We start from the raw sequence: 18,719 nt of genomic DNA, 5'->3' as shown, positions 1-18,719 counted from the left end.
AGATGTGGCTTAACAGCTCACTTTGAGGAGTAAAAAGAATATGAGAATCAGACATGGTTAAATGATACGGCAAAGACTCAGATGTGGTAAGGGGGAAACCTCAGTGAGACTTCCCTGTTTCACTACTTGCCAGTGATACAAGGTGTCAGACACATCTCTGCAAAAGCAGGCATCTGCACAGATACAAAGAGAAACGCCTGCAGAAGTCAGAGGAGGACTGAAGACAGTACCCCATTTTGCTTGGACTCAGCCCAGGACCAGAGGCTGTGAGTGGGTCCACACACCATTTCCTTCCCATATGACACCCCTCACCTTGCCTGTACTGCACCACTGGGCTACAGCACTGCTTCAATAGAAGGAAAAGTCTGTGCATCAGGTTCTTATAAGGAAAAACAACCTCAAACCACAAGCCCCAGTTACTGCAGCTGCTCCCCAGGCAGCACAGCAATCCCACCGTAGGTAGAAGTGGCAAGAGTGGGATGGCTCTGCCTACTCATGAGGCGCTCATGCCCTCATCAATCTGGAGAGTGTCTCCTTACCAGGACTCCTAGGTTTCCTTCTTCATTCCTGTAACTCCTCCTTCCTGTGGCCTGATTGGATTTCTCCATGCTGAGATGAGCTACATTGCTTCAGCAGGATCTTTTTACCTAAACCTGGGAAGTGTTGAAACCAACCAATTGCTTAAAACCATCTAGGGACAGAGGCAGGCTTTTCCTTTTCGCATAAAGGGCTCCGTTAATCTGTTTATGCCGTGGAAATGACATCTTGGTACAGACTACAGCATTGTCAGGATGATCAGCTGCCCAATATTTGTGTTCGTACAGCTCTGCAAAGATTAGCAAAGCCTCCCTCCTCTAACAAGTAATATTAGCCACGTTACCACAGCTGTCCTCTGCTAAAGCCATGAGAGACAGCCACCAAGGTCCATACTGCTGTGGGGAGGCGATGGTCCCTGCTTCTCCCTCCCACCGGTCCCATCACCTGCTCTGTGCACATGCTTGAGTGGGAGAACCACAGGAATCCAGCCCAAAAGCATTTTTGTATCAGCTCCCTGATGCCAGCTGATCACCCGTAGAAGGTTGTCCCCTGATGGCACAGGAGGGTCTCCAAGCAAAGCAGGGGGCAGAGACAGTGGGGTCTGGAGAGGGAGGTGGGTGCCAGCTCCACTTTAAAGTCTTCTGTCTTTGACTTGCTTGTCATCAGCATAGCCACAATTAATTTGGAAAGTGCTAGCTCCTAATTTTAAGATTCTAACAGGGAATTTTAGCACATCCAATGCTGCTGAAAAGCTTTCCTTTCAGATGACGGGTGGGGATGGTAGGAACTAAAGGAGCGAAGCTCAGCTGGGGGTTGTTACAACACTGGACGTGCACGGGGATGGGAAGAGCCTGCGCTGCTGCTGAGCGCAGCTGGGAACAGATGGCTTCACGTAACTCACCACTGAATCTCAGCTCTTCTATATAGAAATTTTCAAGGGGGGGGGGGGGGGGTGGAGAGAAAAAATGCTAATGAAAATCAGATTAGCTAAGCTAAAAGAATTGGTGCACTCAATCAATCATTAATGTCTTTGCTTTGTACAAATTCAACACTTCAGCCTCTAAATTCAGCAGTGTGCTCCTTCTGTATAATACACCAGGTTACAAATAGAGGGGAAAAAAGTTAAATGCAAACTTCCTACAGCAGGCTGGCAGCATATTTTAAAAAGTCAGTTAGGGGTCATTTATTCACACAGTCATGAGCATCCATGTTATTTTAGCTGGAATTCATCACCAAAATAGAATACAACAGCTGATACAAACTTTTAAAATACCCTCTTCACATGCACTGCAAATATGTCAGGGTCTGCTTAAAAATGCAATGGTACTCATTTACTTCTGCCTTCCCTTATCCTTTTGCAGACAGAACCAGAGACAGATGAACTGCTTCCTATAATCACTTCTGATTTAATTTTCATAAAATATTTACGAGATGAGAGGTGAGCAGACCTTTGGCAAAACACATCAGGGCAGGTGAGGGAATGAAACAGGGCTATTTAGATGCAGTTGTTTATAATGTATTTCTGTACTGGGCAGAGGTCCATTTTGACTCCGGATGCTTGTATTCTGTTGTTCATCCTCAGTTACTACCAAACACATGCCTGGGGGTAGAGGGAACAACATCCTGCAGTATTTTGTCAGTCAGAAGGTTGGTTTTCTTTTTTTCTTGAAAGGGGGGGCCTGCCACTTTAAAGAAAAATCATTCTTGAAGCCTCATGTAAAAGCACGTTTCATTGTTTAGCTTTACCAAACTCCTCCTTTTCCTTTCCAAACCCTCCAAAAAAAGAACTGCCCCCCCCCACCCCACCCCACCATCTAGGAGGATGCAACCAAATTATGGTTAGATTGGCAAAACTCGGGTGCACACTCCAAGTGGCCTGAACTCTTTGTGTTTTGTTTTTTTTCTTTTCTACCTGTTACATGAGACAACAGATTCAAACCAGACTTGCCAGCGTTTAAACAGCACGTGGAAATTACAGGGTCTCTCATGAACAGCATGGCAAGATAGTCATTTGCCCTGCAGTTCCGACTCCTTCACATCACTGCCAAGACGGATGCTCCAGCTCTGCACCAGGAGCCAAATGCTTTCCCCCCTCTAAATTATGCGGAGATGCTGGGATGCTGGGGCCGAGCACAGCTTTGCCAGCTCACTCCAGACCCACATCCCTCTGGCCCCACCAGCGCTGCCGGGTCATGTGCTGGGCGGCAATTCCCTAATCCTTTCTGCCACGGCACGGGAAGTTGTCAATCATCACTCTGTCCCCCTGGCCAAGACTGCCTCTTTCCAACTGTGTTTACACCCCGCGCGGGGTCTGCTCTGCCTGTCACCTTCAGAGGTGGTGTCCAGGGCTGGGCAAGACACCTCAAATCCAGCCCACGTCCCCGGTGCCTCCTCCTACGAGTGCCCTGGCACAAAGCGTTTTGTTCGAACACAGCAGTCAGATAAGTTGCAGATTACAAATACAGCTGCTTGCTGAAAGCAACTTCCTTAGGCTCCATATTAAAATAATGGAAAAGGCCATTTTCTGTCTTTGTGAAATTTTCAAGCACCCCAAGGCTGAAAGAAAAGACTGTATGCTTCAAAGGCTAACTATATAGACCAGATTAAAGAAGGAACCTAATGGAAAACAATAGTAATATCAACTATGTATTTTCAAGATAAAAGCATAACATTTGGCCATAACACACCCCCATCGACACTGCCTCAGCTATCTTGTCTCCTTGTCTCAACTGAAGGATAAATTTCACAGTAGCAACATGAATGAGGAAAATGCCATAAATACTAAGCCTGGCTCAGCCCGAGTGCAAGAACCACCTTACTTGTACCATTGGCACAAGCACAGCAAAGGTCTCCAGTGAAGCAGTCTTGCAGAAGGTGACACGATGAGTATTAGCAGGGTGGCTGAGGATTTTTGCCGCCCGCTTAGCCAGCCGTGCTTACGGTTTCCCTTGAGCCAGCACTTCTGCTTCTCCAGCCCTACACTGAGCTGACTCAAGGAGCTAAACCACCGGAAAAGTATTTGCTTTCTTTTATAGGGCTAGTTTTTGGTTCACTTCCCCAGGCTGGCTCAGCGCGGGGTCAGCTATGCTGGTAAAAGGGTGATGGCAGGAGCCCCTCTCCGCTCTGCTGGCTCTTAGTGGCTTTGAGGCTAACAATGCATCAATCAAGTTGTATCCCTCGGCTGTGGTTTCATACACGATGTTAAAATAACCCCTGCAACCCCATTCCCGCTCCCCCACGCCAGCTCTGCTCTTGGCATGCCTATGCTGCAAAAGCAAGGTAGGGAGAACAGAGCTGGCTGGAAAATAACTTGCTTTCACAGGCATCTTGCCTCAAATCAGGTCCCCCTTACATAATGCTGAAGAAATGCCCAGGGAACCACAGCTGAACAAAAGCAAGGCCAAAATGAGAAGGCCACAAACCCAGCCTGCAAAGCTCTGTTGACAAGCTGAGGTAGGCAAAACCACTGCGCTGCAAACACAGAAAAGACGAGCTGTACTTGCAAATGTTCCTCCTGGCTGAGGGCAAGGGATCAGAGCTACGCAAGGGAAACAGCAAGGGGCACAGTGACTGCTTTTGGGAAGGAATAGCAAAGCCCACCTTCAGCAAGGGGTCCCAGGGATGGCTTCATTGGCTGCCAGCAATTCCAGCTCCACCTCTGGATGCTCACCATGCTGCATCCCCCCTTTACCTGGGCTGCTGCTATTGCCTGCAGGGCCATGCACTAAGTCCAACCAATAACCTGATCCAGGTTAAAAAATAATCCTTCAAAAGAGTGAAAGAAGAAGAAAAAAAATCTCTTCCCCCCCCCCCCCCATTTGACTGTACATTAAGAAAGGGCAATTTCATCTTGGCTGTGTTTTGTTTCTGACACATTTGTGCCTTAAGCACACAAATGCACTAAAGCATTGAGCTCCAGATGAATTAAAAGGGAACGCACTCACAGCTTCATGCTTTAACTCATCATGTAGTTTAAGTACATTACTACACAGCCACATTATTTTTTTCAGAAGACAAACATGCAGCTAGCTGATTGCAAGTAAGAAATGGTGCTACAATGCACTCAGATCACAAATTCATCAGCTAGAAACTACAGCTAGGGAAGCAGCAGTCAATTCACCTTTGGACAAGGAATCCTACAGGCAGGTTTGCTGGTGACACTTCTCATCCCAAAGCCTCAGGTGACTGCATATTACAAGAAAACAGGCTTTCAGTCATCTGAAGATTACTTAAATGAATGCAAGTGTGGTTATACATAACAAAACAATTAAAGACAATATGAAACCAAAAGAGCTGGCACACTAAAATATGCTACCATATCATCATTTAAGCACAGGGAAAGGGGCAAACAGGTGTTAAAAAGAGAAAGAAAGAAAAAAACCTAATAAAAATCTCTTTTGCACTGCTGGGGCAAACTGAATAAAACTCGATACTTAACTGGTACACAAATTACAACACTTACAAGTTCTGGCAAGATACAGCTATAAGGAAACTTCCATCACAGCAGAAGATCAAATTTCAGTTTCCTGCAGGATATATCCCAATCCCAGCACAGGGCCAACTGTATTTGTATGTGGGAACAGTACAGAGCCAGAAAACACACTACAAAAATGGTCTTGAGAGGAAGAATTGTGAGAAGAGAAATTGCTTACCCTCAGCAAAGTAGCTCAACACATGCAAGTCGTTGCTATAATTAGCTACATAAAACCTACATGACAGCGAGACTTGGAAGATCTGATAGCAATACAGGTATTTTCTGCTTTAATAATTTGTTACTGAACAATGCACGCTCCTTGCCTTGTCTTCACACAGACACCCCAAACGCCCCAAGCTCTTAGTAGGCTGATATTTGCAGGAAAGGACCGCTTCCCATATTTGGGCTAATGTGAAAAAAATAATAATAAAAAAAAAAATCACATCCTTTCTTTCGGGTCTGGTTTTGTGACAGCAAACACTTTTCTGCCTCCTCCACGAAGTGCACACGGGTACCTGTGACTGACCAAATTTCCGACCATGTTCCCATCGTCTCCCTGCCAGCGCAGCGGTGACTGCCGGACCCTTGGGAAGCGCTGCAGTACTGGTTGGGTGATCCTGTCCTTGCCAGGGACTCAGGATTTTGAAGACTGTGTGGGGTAAGACAACCAGACTGATAGTTTGGTTTAAAAAAGGAGAAAAAAAAAAAAAAAAAAAAGAGAAGGTTTTACTGTTTGAAAGCCTTAGACTGAAACAGTGCCAAAGTAACTGAAGTTCAGTGCATTTGGGAATTCTGTTAAACTGTACATTCCTGATCTGCAGCAAGAAAAGCCTGCTTTGCCCACCAGAGATTGACCCGAAAGCAAAAAAATAATGATAAATACAACAAAGCAACATATAAATTGTGCAAGACCTCTACTTCGCCCTCCCTTCTTTTAAAGAAAGCAAATAATGCTTCAAATCTACCCCACAGCTCTCTCTCCTATCAGTTCCCCTTAGCTCTGCACTTCACTTACATCTTGTGAATCTGTGATATACACAAGAATAAATAGATTTTATGTTCTGTGCACCTCCACACCACAGTAATTTTCATATTTCCTCCTGTCCAGATGACAGGCTGTGAGCAAGCAAGGGCAATCTATAGGCTGAAGTAGACAGTAATTGCCGCTACAGTTTTGAAGGACTTAAAGAAAAGAGCAGCTGACATCCCAGATGACAGCAGTGCTACCTCCGTCGCAGTGACAATTGCATTCAATTATCAGTGAGTATAGCTTGCTCGTATTGGTAGAAAGAGTAAGAAAATAAATGGGTTAATTTCCAGCATCACTTAAAAGAAACAGGAGGTCCTGAAGGAAAGGGAGAAACGCAACACTATAAAAAACCTGAAAGCCAGAGGAAAACTTTCCACTCCACTTTCCCTACTGAAAAATCTCTGAGCATCATTATCCATTCCCACTGAGTGGCATGAATTTGTTGTGGGCAAAGTTAACCTGAAGAAAGACAAGGAATAAAAGGAAAAAAAAAAAAGAAGATAGCCTTAAAAGAGCTGGATATTCAGAACCTTTTCACTATTGCAGCGGCATCTCTCCTGCCTCCTGAACCCTGGCATAAAAGCAGGAAGAATTTCACCAAGAAGCTTATACACCCTGGTATTAACGGGAGGAAGGAAAAAAAAAACACAAACCAAAACAAACAACAGGTAAACCAGTGACTTCAGACTCCAGGACTACCTCAGTAGTCAGCCTGCTGGAACAAATCAAGGCAAATTTCACAGCACTGAAGTGCAAAGAGCAAAAGCCATGTTCAGACATGACAAGCAATTGCTAAGTTGGTGTTGCACTGACTGCTGAAGTGTAGGACGGGGATGCCCAGAGCACTGCATATAACTTGAGACACCCAACTATAAAAAAACATGAATAAATCTTAGTCCAGTTCATTGCTCAAAGCCAGGAAAGGCTTTTTTTTTTTTTTTTTTTTTTTTTAATTTTGAGGGAGGGATTTGAGCCTGCTGGTTTCTATGTGTGAATTCTCTCTTCTTGGCAAGTACTTTTTTTTCTTTTAACTGAATTAGAATAGCTGTGGTTTACAATGCAAGCCCAAAATCCAGACATCAGAGGATGTGGCTAGCAGCAGTGAACCCTTCGACTGTACATGCACAGCACAGCTGGCTGCTGAGCAAGAATAACATAGGTAAGGCCATCTAGTCCTATCACTGTGACAATCCTCTAATTGCTTTGCTCGGCCTCACAGAGCAAACAAGGTGGATTTGCTTGGGGTGACAACCTAAGCACCGCACCCCACCACCCCCATAAAGAGCTCTGCTCCTCCAAAAGGCATTTTTCCTTTCTGTTACTTTATCTTAGCTTTAAGAGAAAGGAAATTGCAGGCTCTTGCTGCTCCTCAATCCCTGAGCACAACTTGTGAAAGAAATAAATCTTGCAACTCAGTGCTTCTCTACTCTCGGCAACATCATTTTCCATGGAGGGGTGGGACAAGAGATGCTCCAGCATCACACGGAACTTACAAATATATTCCAAAGGAATTGGACTGGGTTTCTACATGTCTACTTTAAAGAAAAAGAGCTACAGTCGTTCTTTAAAAGAACTATCTGAATGTGAAATGACCAAGCCAGCAAGAAAAATTAGATTTAGTGTTTATCTAACTAACATAAATCTTATAAATTTTAATACTGAGGCTGTAACACACTTGAAGCCCACATGGGAGATAAAAGTAGGGAAAAGGTTTCATGGAAAGGCAGCAGGGAGAAATCTGGTTTTTTAATTAGGAAACCAGAAGAGATGCAAGGAGGACTGTAACATTAACATCTGCCACAATCTGCACCACTACAGCACAGAATGGGTAATTGTGTCTGTCTCAAACGACTGTGAGCAGCATCCAAGCCACATAACAAACTTCCCAACTCGAACATCCCCAAGCACAGGAGTACATGTTCATACTGAAAAAAAGGCACGAGTGGCACAGGATTACACAAAACACACAACTTTGTAGTGAAAACATGAGTCTGAAGACTTCTGCTGGAAGCCCAGTGTGAATCCTAGCACCAGGACCCTGCGCAAAGAAGAAAAGTGGCGGTAGCAAGATCTGTCCACATCACCTTAGTGAAGCTGGAGAATATTTTCCCTGTCTTGTCGTTGAGGAACTGAGGCAAACAGGCTTTTAGCCAGGAGTCTGCAAGAGAAGCAATGGATTGAGTCTACGTGTCTTGAAACGCAACTCTGTAGCTTGGCCATGCACCTCCAGATTGTGCCTGCTCTACCTGCAAAATTCTGCAAGTTTCATTTTGAACAAAACCTAGGATTTTTAAAAATTATTATTGATTATATGAAACAGCTATGATTGTAACATACATATAAAACTTAGTAAGGTTGGGTTTTGTTGTTTTCTCCCTCATATTCCCATTAACCCAGAAGGGGACTGCAGTCCATTTTTAGGTTCACAAACCAGAACTAACATGGGAGCTGTTGCTCCTCCTGCCAGTGGGTGTCTTTTCTTTAGCACTAAAGCAGGCACAGGGCTGTAGATTTATCTGAAAAACACATGCGCAGCATTTCAGCTGAACCAGTCATAAGGTTTCAGCACGAACACCTCTGCTTTTTCAGACGGGTTGCTAAAAGAGACCATTTCAGGCACTCTGCAGACTCTGGAAGACATTGACCTTTCTTTCCTTGGACTCAATTCACATTTTTCACTTCATGGTCATGTGGGATTGTTATCTGCAATTGAAAGTAAAAGTGTAGATTAAGGAAAAAATTTTGCACAAGAACTCAATTATATGGCAAAATCTGTAGCTGAGGAATTACAGAACATATTCAGTCCTTATTAAACATTATTTCTGAAATGAATGTTAATTAAAGAAGGCTGAAGATGCAGGCTGGATGGATGAAGACAAACAGAACAATCTCAGACCATTGCAAAGACAATGTTTCCCCCAGTGGAGACAGAACGGATGGCTAGTCTTACTCAGATTGCATCTCTTGAGAGGATGATTTATAATGTACAAGACAGGAGAAATTTATTTGCTAACATATGGAAAACATTTATGGGCTCTACTGAGAATCTGGAATTAAAGAAACACAACTACATATTGTTAAAACTTCTAAATGGAGATTTCATTTAAGAAATAAGCATATTCCCCTCAAGTCAGTGACATTTATTTCTATATACTTTTGCTTTCTGCCCTCTTAGGTATGCATTTCAGAACAGAGATTTGTATTGATTTGTCTAGTTGCTGTAGGTCTAATCCACAGGAAAATTATTAGATGGCAAAGTCCCCTTTTTAAAGATACAACCCATGCTTCAGAACAATGGATGAAAAGCATACGCCGTAGGGATGGTGCAAGGTACTGCTTCCCAGGTTATGGTCTTGGCACTGCAAGTTACAGTAATGGGAGGAGATAAGGCTACTGACACCAGCGATGCTTCCCAAGCAAATGCTCATGTGTCCACAGCTGCATATAATTCACCCCCTTAAAACCAAAACCCCCACCTTCTAGTACAAGAAAATGATCCTCCATTAAGACACGCAAGATCATAGCCTGAGGGAGAGCTCTACCTCTGGGGCAAACCTTCTCTTTCCCATGTAAATAACTTGCTGGATGCCCAGAAGGGTTGCACCCTGGCTGATGAATAAACAAAATGGATGATGTACGAGTTGCACACACAAAAACATGCCCAAAGTAATCATCCCATGGAGTGGTACTGAAGTTAACAAGATCAGGGACAGTATAAAAGCCCTGTGTCAATCAATATCCAACAGTTGTTATCAGGGTCAGTGCTTCTATGTAAGGAGGGTGGCTGTTTTAAAGCCGGTACCATTACATTGGTGCAAGCATCAGTGCTGACGTGCAAGATAAAGTTGGGGTGGCTGTCTGCAAAACAGCATAAGAAATGCGAACTTTTGGACCACTGTGGTTTAACAGATTGAAACATCTTCAAGGAGAGGCAGGACCTCAGGCCAAATATTTGAGGCAGCAGTGCAGCAGTGACGACTGGGATTTTCAGAGATGGGTAAATGACTGATTAAATGACTCAATCATGCAGATGCTTTTGAAAATTCTGCCACACGCAGTTAAGTTTATTCATGCATGTGTGGGAGAGGGGGAGGACTGTGAAGATTTTAATAACTACCTTAGGAAGTAAAAAAGAACAAATGTACTTTCTCTTTAAAACAGAGTGGAAACAAAAAAAACCCAAACCCAAAAAATTCACTGCTGTGGCTGGGGAAAAGAGTTTATAGGAAAGTTGTAAAGAAGTTCTGTGTGCAAGGATGACCAAATGGACTATGATACACAAGTCAAAAAGAAGTGCAAAGAAAGAATGAAACAGAAGGTTAATAATAAAACATATCACAGCCCTATCAATTTCTCCCAGACTAAAAGCCCTCCATGCTTCAGGAGGGCTCATGCTGTTATTTCTGGCTTATGCAGACTTCATACTCCACCACCACCTACCAGATAAACAGGAAGTTGAGAGCTTCAAAGAGCTTAAGGACTGCAGGAGAAGGACAAACTTCATCCCAGGAAAGCAAACAAGAAGTAATGGGGAGGAAGATGCTCCTAAAGCCTTATTTTTGGAGTATGACAACATACCTGCCCTGATGTGACAGCTTGACCAACAGCACCATGCAAGCTACCACCATCAGTGAAGTCCCTCTCACACTCTGGAGATCACACAACATGTGGAGAGCGCTGCCAGGCAGGGCACAACTTGAGGTGTGAATGTCTCCCTGGATCCCAACAAGGTGCCAAACGCAGCTGAGGTTTCCCTTCTTGCTAAGGCTATCAAGTAGCTTGTTCCTCCTTTTCCGCCAAGCACCCTACCAATAAATATCTGTATGGCAGGGGGTTATCTGTCACCTCCCTGGGGTCAAGTAGGGGGGAAAAATCTCTTGCAGTTTTGGCTCTTCACTTTGAATGCAGGAGTTTGAGTGATTTTGACGCAACTGGGGCACCATTCATCCAACTTTCCCAATGTAAAGCAACACCCACTTAAAGGCACAACCTCTTCCTCCCAGTAAAAAGCACCCTACAAGTTTAAAAATCAACACTCAACCACAAGACTGAGCTTGTGGAGAAATGCAGGAGAACTCCCAGGTCCCTAAATGTCAGCCAGTTGGCTTTTAGCAAAAACGTCCTTTCCCATTTCCACAGGCTACTTTTCACTGCTTTAACACTGAGTATTTCCATGTCTAACCCAGCGAGAGCTGGCACACACCCGCCCAAGGTACATTTCAATGGTCATCCCCTTTCTGACAAGCACAGAAGAGCCACACGCATGTCCAGCATGACCATCCATCCCCAGCAGAGCAAGGCTCACCTGGTGAATTTGGGGACAAAACAGCACAAATCAGGAAACTGCTCTGGCTCCAGCAGTGCCTCCCCCTGGGTCCATCCCATCCCAGTGCCTATAAATCACTTCTGGCAGGTAGTTGGGAAGCAGCTGCTAATGATAGTTTTGCTGTGGAGTGCAGGAAGTCACCTTTTAACCCTGCCTGCTGTTGTTTGTCTCCCGGAGCCGTGACAAAAGGACAGATGCGGACAACATGCCAGCCGTCAGGAGGATCTGGTCAAAACACAGCAGGGAACTTGCCGTGGTCCCATACCAGCAAAACATCACCCTCAAAAACACGTTTTGGCTTTGCATGGTTCCCGGTGCCCATTTTCAAACAGCTTGATGCCTGTCCTCAGTTTTTACACATTCACCCTAAAGATGCAGCGAAGTATCTCAAAGACGACTTTGAGTTTGCCACTGCTGCGCTGAGGACATCCCACCTTCTGCCCTTCTGCCATCCAGGCCCCACTTGCACTGTGGAACAAGGAGGGCATTTATAATACAACTAACACATGTATGCATGTGTGGGGGGGTTTGCGATTGGAGCTGAGCAAATAAATTTAATAAAGTATTCGTTGTGAGCATCTTGTTTTCAGTCCATGGAATATCCATGACTGGATTAAAATTTCATGTGACAATTATTTTTCCCTTCTCTTTTAAAATGTGCGAGTATAGCAAGGACAGCAGCTTCTTCTGCTTCAGAAAATCTCCAAAACACATTTTAGACATTACCACAAATTAAATACAAGCAAGTCACTCCTACTTAAGTCACCACTGGTTAGGTAGATGGCATGCTACTGTGCCTTCCTCCAGCTGAAAAACACTTGTTTTAACTTTCCACATTTCATACATAGGCAAAACACTTAAAAGTTGGCTTTTGTTAACAACTGCAATTCAAAATCTTATTTCCTTGAGTATGCACCTGAGTAGCAGCCACCCACTTGAGTCTGTGGGAAGCTTCTTAAGGACAGAAAGAGAGGTATTAAGAGGTGTGTGCACCACTCAGGCCAAGACATAGGAAATTTGAGAGTTATTATTAACTCACTTCTAGCCCTGACAACATCTGCTCTGCCATGCTTTTCACGTGGAGACGGGAGGCCAACAGAAACCCAAGGCTTTACCTTCTGTAGAGGATAAACTTCCACCAGATAAAATACACCCACTGGCCAAACATGGAGATGGCTGGAAGCCAACCCTGAGGCATAAAAAGAAAAGCCTTTCCAACTGGACCATGCAAACTGGAGCATAAAGGAGAACAACCTCAGGTGACATGTACTTACAGTGAAGACATCGTCATCGCCAACCTCAGCCTCATTGTGAAGCGTTGATGAGGAAGTTGTAGACCCTAGGAAAAAAAAACAAACAAAAAACCAACAGCTTTTTAAACACACGACATTTCTATGCAACTTTTTTTTTTTTATTAGGCTGATAAACATTTGGATTCTCACAACTTTATGTTGTAGATGTGTAAAAGAGGGGCTCAAATTAAGGAAGAAAAAAAATCACCTCCTGGTAGCTGGGTTGGAAGGGTAAAATCTGAAAGTGTTTCTTGACACGCAACTGCACGGCTGCCAATGCTAATTAACTATGTTAAAAATAGCAGTTAACATTTCCAATTACAGAAGACTTTCCTTTCTGAAGAACAGTAAAACTACATACTAATCAGTGCTCAAGACCAGATCCTCAGCTGTCAAGAAACCCTATATATGAGTTATTCTTCATGTATTTCCTAAATCTGGGGGGAAATTACTTTTTATTTAAAAAAAAACAACACATCACTTTGACAATGAAGAACTAGATTGGGTTTTTTTTCTTCTTCTAGCTTCAGAAGTTGTTATATATTATAGAGGTCTTCTCTGTTATCAGCTGTTTCTCAGAGAACAACCTTGCACAATGTAAGCAAAGTATTTGAAAGGATCTGAAATGTGTAAATACCATGGACAAGAGCAAAATACTGGGGTGCAGTTCTCATTAATTACATGGTAATCATCTGGAGAAGTGGGAAATCACATTAAAAAAAACTTTCCTCCAACCTCTTTCCCCACCCTGCGGGTGTCCCCCTCCAGAGCCACTTGAAAGCCTGGTCAGCACCCACATCGCACAGGGGCAGCAGGGAGGGCAGCATACGTCATTGCTGGACTTGGCAGTAAATTCATGCTGTGGCTAAAAGGGGGTGACCCCTTTCCCTATCCCCAGCTAGGGATCCCGAACCCCCTTCCCAGGTGGCTTCACCCGCCATGAGGCTGCCAAGGAGGGTGGGTGCAGAAAGGTGCTCTGGTGGGGGGAGAAACCCCAAGCCAAAGGCTTTTTTTTTTTTTTTTAAATGTAAGCCCACTGTTATACTGAATTAGGGCCACATCACATCCCTAACTAAAATAGTTGAACGGTTTGTACCACCTTCATTCTGGAAATTTTTAAAAATAATGTGCTTTATATAATGCTATCTGCACCAGCCCTGGCTGCTCTCAGTTGCCTCATCACGAAGATGTGCAGAGCTAAGTGTGAAAGCCCACTTAAAACGCTAAGTAACATGAAAACATTTGTGCCATTTGCTACATTAGCTTTAAAAGTAAAAAATCTAGACGCTCTACAGAGCTGCATAGGATTGCTGTACTTGTGCACAAGACTTCTATACTTCTGATGCTACAGGGAACAAAGTATCGGTTAAATATTAATAATAAAGCTGCAATTTCACAAAGTGAAGTTTCGAATGCACATAGTTATGCTTAATATTACCTGCTAAATTTGATCAACTATGTGAACAAAAAATGTACGATAAATGAAATCCACTGCACAACGCTGTGTGTGCATGAGCCAGTTACTGCTTTTCTTTCAGAAAGCCTTATTTGGAATTTAAGGAGGAACACATTCATGAGGATCAGTCTGTGCTGTTAATGGGGTAAACATAGATTTGCTGATTTTGAAGTATCTGAGATACAGCAGAACTTGATTTTAAATACCTTCACTGTAAAATGGATCAGAAAGAGCAGAACAGGAGTTGCCACATACCAGCATCTCCAAAGTACTACTCAATACAGCCGAGTTATTATCTGTTGAAACTTTGCACAATCCCATGCCACTTATACAAAACATCACTTTTACGACTCAAAATGCTTCCCAGTTTTACCAAGCAAGAAGAAGAAAAAGGAAGGCCTAGCTGTAACTTGTTCACATTAATGGCACAGGAAAAAGCAAATGAATAACTAGTTGAGAAGGTGCTTCCTCTAACTGATGAGGTATTTACCAGGAGAGAAGCCTGGGGGATTAATTCTCCCCCAGTATCTACCATTTCCATGTTAATGCAAGGACAGGGCATCCAGAACGTTAAGCTGTCTTATGGGACTAATGTCCTCAAAAAGAATACACATATGTATATATATTTGAGCTAGTAGCCTCAAAAAAATAATACCATCTGTATATAAAAACATCCCAGTCACAGCAGGTGAGAGGGAGAAAGGCTTTGGACCACTATGTCCCTACATAAAGTGGCATGGTTAAAAAACATTAAGCAAAAAACCCATGAAGAATCAAATTTCATTAAAATAAAGTACTATTAAATTATAGCTGTATTATGATTGCCTGATTGCAATGAAATGTGAAAAGGAAAAATTTATGACAACTTCAAAGCACAGGCAATTCAAAGGCATTTTTTACAGAATTAAAAAAAAAACCCAGAAACACAACAAAGTCTTCAAGAACTACCATTCAACTACGCGGACGCAGACAAAACTAATTACTGCAAAAAAACCAAAAACAAAACAAAGTTTTATTCAACTCCAGGCAGGAATTCATACTAGGATTTAACAAAGACTCAGTAAGATGAGATTCGGCTGCATATAAAGAAGAGCCTGGGCTGTTTGAATTACTATTGCTAGCATGAAACCAAAGCCTGTCAAAAAAAGCAGTAATAACACACTCAATGATAATTAAAGGGGGGAAGTCTGGACAGACCAGGCCAGATAGGATTGGAACATACTTGGACTGAAATCCCTTCTTGCCTTAACAGATGAGAAAACTCAGTTCTTAAAAGCTGAGGCTTGCTCAGCACAGGGAAAGCACCCGGCTACACTTGGACACATGCACAAGAGATGTCCAAGCTCAAGAACTGATTTTAAACCCATCTCTCTTCCCAGCTCCATGACTCAAAACCAGTTCCCCACTCTTCCAAGGGTTGGAGTGACTGCCACCACGCGTCGCGGTACCTTCAATGAGGTCCTCAATGGCTTTCCTCACTCCTCTGTCGAAGGCTCGAGCATCAGCAGGGCTTTGAAAAGTGAGCCCGAACTTTCTGTTGTCGACTTTCCAGTGGTGAAAGGTGGGGTTTGCCTTCGTGTACACCAGGTCCTTCTTCACAAAGCACTCCAGCACCACCTGGGAGGGCGCAAGCCCCAGAAGAGGAGCAAAGTCACTTTTCCCACCCCAAGGACACAGATGGCACCATCTCAGCCCAGACCCAAAAGAAAGCCAAGTCATGTCTCGTGTAGGGAAACATCCTTCCCTACCAAACGATGACTAATAAACACCAGACACCGTAATTGTTCTCATAACCATTGAACATTCAACTTTTGCTTGTGCTTTGAGTAGGTGCTTGCTCCCTACCCCAGGAGCCTATTTTGGACCCAGACCCAGCGTAGCACAGGTTACAGATAGCGGGGGCTCAGGTGGAGGGAGAACCTCTTCCCTCAATAATTTTGCTCAACAGAAATTTTATCCACCAGCAGCAGATTTAGGAGGTGCTGTAACACTCCCCTCACCTTTTTTTAACTCTCTCATACCCAGCCAGGCACTTATCTCAAGCTCTCCTGTTCCAAAAACCATCTCTAGAGTGATGCTCAGGGAGAACAGGAATGGCTTGTTAGTCTTACTCCGGCCCCCAAAACCATAAGCACAGCTCCCAAATAGTTGTCAAAAAAACCATCCTAAGCAAAATAGTATTGCAAAAGAAAAACTGTACTTGAAACAGCTTTAAAATGCCAGTCTTCTTGAAAGCAAGATCATTTCTGACTCAATGTTGCCCAAATACTGAGTTAGCAGAGCCTGTGCAGGTAGCGTTATTTTTAAGCTAGCCCATCTTTTCACAAGAGTGAATATCACAAGAATCAAATATATAGAAACAACATAACAAACTATAACACCTAAAACAGACCCTGGAAATAGGGAAAAGGCTTTATTAATTTGATTTGTGCAGGTAAAAAAGAGAGTTCCTTTTTAGATAAACAGCTACCAGGAGAAACTGAGTGCGTCAATTCATAAGAGACAACTTGTCTTCATATTCTCACTCTGCTTGTTCAAACCTTGAACGGCACGCAGCATAAATAATTCATGGCTGTTCTAAAGGCTTGCACTCCATTACTCAGTCCAATGTGACTGGCTTCATGGGTTCTTTACACTTCAATTCACTTCTCACTTACCCCTGCTACATCTTAGAAAAAAAACAGAGGCCCTTTTTCAATCATCAAAGGGGGTCTTTGCACATGGATGTTGAAAATTTACCTGCTCCTTCCAGGTGGCAGCACGCCAATCTAGATAGCAAAAGATGGCAATTCTAGATGAGGATGGGTTTGTTTTTTCCATTCTGGCACTATCTGCACATGCCTGTTTTTTATGTTTTAAAAAAAAAAACTTGTACAAGAATACAATAGCAATAGATTTGGGATAATTCTCATTATAAGAACAGACAAAAGTTGAATTAGGGTCTATTACCAGTTTGTCTTTCTGCCTTTCACCATGGATTAGAAATCCACTTCTTCCATTGCCCTCTGGGTACGTGACCTTGCAGACGCCAACTCTACTGAGACCGCCTCCTTCTTGCGGCAACCATCCCCCACTGGAGTCATCTCGGGTCATAACCACAGCTTTGACTCGCACAATATAGCTGTCACTGCAATGGTAACAAAACAAAAACAAAACCTTTTGTGAGCATCACACAGTCTCATCAGAGCATTTTTCTTGAGGGCAGTATTTAGACAGCACTGATCTGGCCCCAACACAGAGTTTCTGCCCAGGATGGAAGTCCATGTCCATGACGGATAGCCTTGACCACTCGAGCCACCACAGGAAAGAGACCCATCAAAGAGCAAGGAATGAACCCATTGGGTTTCCAGATTTCAACATACAGAACAACCACCAACTCTCTCCCTTGTGCAGCTGAGGACAGGGACCGAGAGCTGGGTGAGCCAAGCAGCACCCCAAGGCCACCAACCACAGGGGATGCATCGGGGCATCAGGTGTCCAAGGTGTTGGAAGAACATGTGGAGCTCAAATAACCCATGAATGAGGTGTTTAAAGGTTTTTGTGATCAAATTAGTAAAGTGGGCTTTGGAAGACAACACTCAAATTCCTTTGTAACTGGGACACCCTTATGGGAAAAAAACCACAAGCGTGGCTCCAGATGGTACCTCAGACAAAAGGAGATGGAGACCACCTCAGTTCAGGTCATCAGGACTACACCATGTCCTTAAAACAGCTCCACCGGCATTTCAAGGGGCATTCAAAGGCATCACATCATAACCTCACAAGAAGCTATTCTAGAAGCACCTGAGATTTGGGGATAATCCAGGTGCCCATTGCAAGGGGTCAAAAAAAGAGCCCCACAGCAGGAGGCTCTGCTCACCCAGGCCTCATCCCAGGGTTTCCACAGAGCAGCTGCTCCAGGATTTGCTGAGGACATCACCAGGGAGGGTGTCATTTGGGAGCAGAAAGGCCACTACAGGATGTAAGCAAAAGCCATGCACCTTGCATGGGACACACAACAGACTGACACACAACAGACTCCAACCTAAAACAGGTTATCCCCACCCCAGAGCTGCTGGGAAATACGCAAGTTAGCTTTTCTATCCTCACGCTGCTGCTGAGTCCCAGCTCAGTGCAACCCATCATGTGTTAGACATTGATTAACCCAGGGACTGCTCAGGAACAGCGCTGACAGCCGTGACGCCCTCACAGGGAGGTCACCAAGGCACAGCTACACGTCAACCATGCACGACCATGGCACTGTCGGCTGCAGAGCTGCTGAGATACCTGCCAGCGCCCACAAAGGTGCCGCAGGACACTCAAACCTGGACAAAACTGGGAACATCAACAGGGGCTAAGAAAAAGGATGCGCAAAGAAAATCACCCAGGAATTGTCCATCTCCAGGCCACCAGGTGAGCTCACTAGGAGGAGGAAGCTCAACCCGCAGAGGGCTCCAAGAGGAGGCCTTTCAAAGTGACAGGTATCATCCTTTAGAGAAAGAAATTCCTCCTGGAGGAAAGCTCTGTATCTGGACATTTTCCCAGTATCCTGTACAACATAACAAGAGAACAGGCCCTTTCTACCCAAAATTACAAGCAGTGGTAGTTTTCTTCATCCTGCAGCA

At 43.9% G+C, this 18,719-nt stretch overlaps 1 protein-coding gene across 1 annotated transcript in view; it reads right to left on the bottom strand.

The window, feature by feature from the left end:
• The window catches only part of SPRED2 (sprouty related EVH1 domain containing 2), a 65,971-nt gene that overhangs the window by 11,020 nt on the left and 36,232 nt on the right, over positions 1 to 18,719 (bottom strand). Inside the window, exons 2-4 of the mRNA XM_049801003.1 lie at positions 17,065 to 17,242; positions 15,564 to 15,732; positions 12,642 to 12,706 (exon numbers count right to left, since the gene is read on the bottom strand). Of these exons, the coding sequence (XP_049656960.1) occupies positions 12,642 to 12,706; positions 15,564 to 15,732; positions 17,065 to 17,242 (412 nt within the window). The remainder of the gene's footprint in view (positions 1 to 12,641; positions 12,707 to 15,563; positions 15,733 to 17,064; positions 17,243 to 18,719) is intronic.

This window comes from Accipiter gentilis, chromosome 5, assembly GCF_929443795.1.
Source record: "Accipiter gentilis chromosome 5, bAccGen1.1, whole genome shotgun sequence".
NCBI classification, from domain to species: Eukaryota; Metazoa; Chordata; class Aves; order Accipitriformes; family Accipitridae; genus Astur; species Astur gentilis.
The sequence above is the reverse complement of the archived record's forward strand: the minus strand, read 5'-3'. Positions and strand labels throughout refer to the sequence as shown.